The following is a 3,398-nucleotide window of genomic DNA, read 5'->3' as shown; positions in this document are numbered from 1 at the left end:
CTGATTTGGGGACTGGAGGAACCCAGCCCCACTGAACTGAGTTCTGCAAGATAGCTCCATTGGGGGTGAGGGCTTGCAGAAGGGAGAGCTATAGTTCCGTATAGAAACACAAGTAACACAAGCAACACATTAACAGAATTACCAAGACTCTAGCCCTAATAAATGAGCACACCCCAAAGTAGCGGGCAAATCTGGTAACACAACATTATACCTGACGCAATACTTTGGAGACTCCTTTGTAATTCCAGAGACATGCTTTACATGCCTGGTCATCAAGGCATTGGAACTGCCAAGTATGGCACATGATAACCTCTAATTAAGTGTACCAATCAGACAACACCATAATAATACTGAACTTCCTACAAATGAAACAGGCTTTGCTGGTTGCATCAGCTTTAGAATGTAGAAGAGGGGGGAAAAAAAAAAAAAAGTGTCCCAGAATTAGTTATGTTCCTTAAGGCACAGAACAGCAATTACACTTCTGTACTACAGCACACTTGTCCTTTATCCTTATTAAAAATAGGCATTCCTTAACAGCAACTTGTTTTTAATCTTGGCATATAGATTCCTGGTCAGCATACCAGCATCTTCAAGATCAGCCATTAGGAATTATTTACATCAGGGTGTCAAACTCACTTGGTCAGATCCAGACTGGGGGGTCCTAGCAGAGATGTGCATGCATCCCACCGCTGGGTGGGCAGGGGGCGTGACAGCCTGGTGGCAGCAGGCACATGGCATCACACTACATCCCAGGCAGCTGCACACAAAGCACAGCTGCCTCCGCCCTACACAAAGATGGGGGGGGGAGTGCCCCCCCCGGTCCTCCACTGGGGTGCATGCAGTGGCAGGAGCACCTCTCCCCCCAACCTTTTTAAAAGTACCCCTAGGTGTACATGTACCCCCAGCTGACAACCACTGGACTACACTGATATTTTAGCCTAATGCAATGGAACCAACCTCTACTGTTAAGTAGTTTGCTTTGGAATATACTAACCGAATAGATTAATTTAACTTAAAATTCATAGCTGTTTAAAATGGTATTGTCTTTCAACTTTAGAAATAAACTTTACTATATCTGCTAAAAATTTTAGAAAACATTTTCTCTGTGAGACCAGAAACAATGGGCATGCCGTTTTCCTACTTCACCTGCTGTGCACACAATCTTAACCAAGAACCAGTTTACTGAACATACTTCTTGTTAAAACATGTCACTACATGAAAAGAGAGATCCTGGACTTCCAAAGCAGTCTGTGTGCGACCTGCATTTACTTGTATCAATGCATATACTAAGCAAGAGTCCTAGCAACAGGATCAGAAATGCCATGCAGTCTCCTAACTTTATTCTGCAGCTAACAGGTTACAGAGCATAGCAACACAAGTATTGTTGCTATAGTAGTATTCTAATACGCAAGAAAAGCATCCTTCCTAAGGTACCAGAAATTAATATGAAATTTTTGGGAAAACATTATGATTAAAGTTCAGTAGAAATAATTAAAAGTTACGTTACCTGGCACATGAAGGAAGGAATCACTCTGTGAAAGGTGGATCCTTTATAGCCAAAACCCTTTTCACCAGTACAAAGAGCTCTAAAGTTCTCTGTCAAAACAAAACTTAAAATCACTACCCTGTAACATTAACTTAATGTCTTTATTTTTGAGTCAGTTAAAAAAAAAAAAAAGAATTATCAGTAATTTAGGTCCCAAGTTAATATTCTTAAAAACAGTTTAATACAAATAAAAAGATTATCAATAGCTTAAGTGTTTGCTTTGCATGAATGAATTGTGTCTCTTTTTCAAAGCTACAGCCCTGGAGATGTTCCATTTACCCTCTGAACAGGGCACAGTACAGAGCAAGAATGTGTTTTTCACTTATGTGCCTTCACTCCTGCTTGAAGCATCCTTAGGAATCAGAGTTTGGCCTCCATGCCTCTTAAACCTTTCTCTTTGAAAACTGTAATGGTGGCATTTTTCTTGTGGTCACCTGTTTATGAGTAACTGGAATAAGAAAACCAATGCATGGAGATCATGAAGTAAGATCAGTTTCTTTGTCGTGGTTGCTTTGCCACCTTCACAAACTTATTTCTGTCTGTCTCTCTCTATATATAGAAGAGAAAGTCAGTCTCATTAATAGTCTCTCAAGCTGCATCATCTCAATTCCACAATTCTTCTTCTTTGGGTTTCAAATGATAACCACTGGAAGTTTTTTAAACTTTTTATTAAACTTGTTTGGCCAGCCTTGGCAATGCACACACATCCCTCACTTACCTGTGCATTAAAAGCAAGGCATCAAACTGCTTTTGGGACAAATTCCATGTTTTAAAATGTAGAAAATATTTACAGAACTTTGGAATAGGTTTTTCCAGTTTCTGCAAAATTCTCTTAGTAAAACTAAAAGAGAAACTGAACTTCTCTTAGCTGTATTCAAAACCTTAAAAGGCCAAAAGTAGACAAAGTTTCTAAGATGCTTTCTTACCTGCCGTCTTCGGAACCACATCAGCTTTCAGCTGTTGAAACAAAACAAGAAGTCACCTTTGATACAGGACATATCAACATACAGGAAAAGCTGAAGGCACCTGTAACTTCTGAACTAGGGAAAGCAAGGAAGGGGCCGGCACTACCCGGGCGTGGAGGCCGCGGCAGGGAGCCCCCCCACCCCGCAGCTAATGCGTGGCGCGCGGGCCAAGGTCACCTCGAGCACGACGCGGCCCAGCGGGCTGGCGTCCGCCTCCACGTCCAGGAACACGACGGGGTTGGGCGCGCGGGCGCTGCAGCCCCGGCCCAGCAGCAGCAGGCGGCCCGCGGCAGAGCCCGGCCGGCGCAGCGCGAGCAGGCGGCGGGAGGCACCCAACGCCAGCATCCTGCAAGCGGGCGGGAGAGCAAGGCGAGACGCGAAGCAGAACTGAGGTACCAGCAGCGCAGCGCAGCCGTTCTTTAAGGGCTCCCGGGGGAGCCGCGCAGCGCCCCCTGGCTGTGGAGGGCGGAGGCAGGCCCAAGCGGCCGTCAGGTGCGGGCGGGGCGGGGCGCGGCCTTGGAGCGCGGGGGAGGACGTGGCCGCGCGGCTGCCTGGTACTTCCCCTGTCCGGGGGCCTTGGCCGGGCCCCAGCGGGCCCCCGCAGGGCACCGGTAGCCTCGTGCTGCTCAGCCGCGGTGTCAGCTGGCAGTGGAGACCCCAGGCAGAGGCCTGCCCGCTCCAGAGCAACACCCACCCCAGCGTGCGGCAGCGTGGCCCCGGGCTGAAACTACTTCCTGGGCCGAAGTGCTGCGCTGTGGTCGAGCTTGCCCTGAGCAGAGAAATAAACCGTGCCCTCATTGACCTCATTGATCTGATGGCCACCTATAAGTTTATCAGGGTGACCACCAGGATCTGGGGGAACGTTTGTTCACCAGAGCGCCCCGAGG

General features: G+C 47.4%; 1 protein-coding gene across 1 annotated transcript in view; it reads right to left on the bottom strand.

Annotated features, from left to right (window-relative positions):
* Positions 1-2,871, bottom strand: part of PPIF (peptidylprolyl isomerase F) — an 11,649-nt gene extending 8,778 nt beyond the window's left edge. The window contains exons 1-3 of the mRNA XM_019556203.1: positions 2,689-2,871; positions 2,473-2,503; positions 1,508-1,596 (exon numbers count right to left, since the gene is read on the bottom strand). Coding sequence (XP_019411748.1) covers positions 1,508-1,596; positions 2,473-2,503; positions 2,689-2,856 — 288 coding nt within the window. The 5' untranslated portion in view covers positions 2,857-2,871. The remainder of the gene's footprint in view (positions 1-1,507; positions 1,597-2,472; positions 2,504-2,688) is intronic.
* Between the last annotated feature and the right edge of the window lie 527 nt (positions 2,872-3,398).

The sequence above is a fragment of the Crocodylus porosus genome, unplaced genomic scaffold (assembly GCF_001723895.1).
Source record: "Crocodylus porosus isolate Cpor-Errol unplaced genomic scaffold, CroPor_comp1, whole genome shotgun sequence".
Lineage (NCBI taxonomy): Eukaryota > Metazoa > Chordata > Crocodylia > Crocodylidae > Crocodylus > Crocodylus porosus.
The sequence above is the reverse complement of the archived record's forward strand: the minus strand, read 5'-3'. Positions and strand labels throughout refer to the sequence as shown.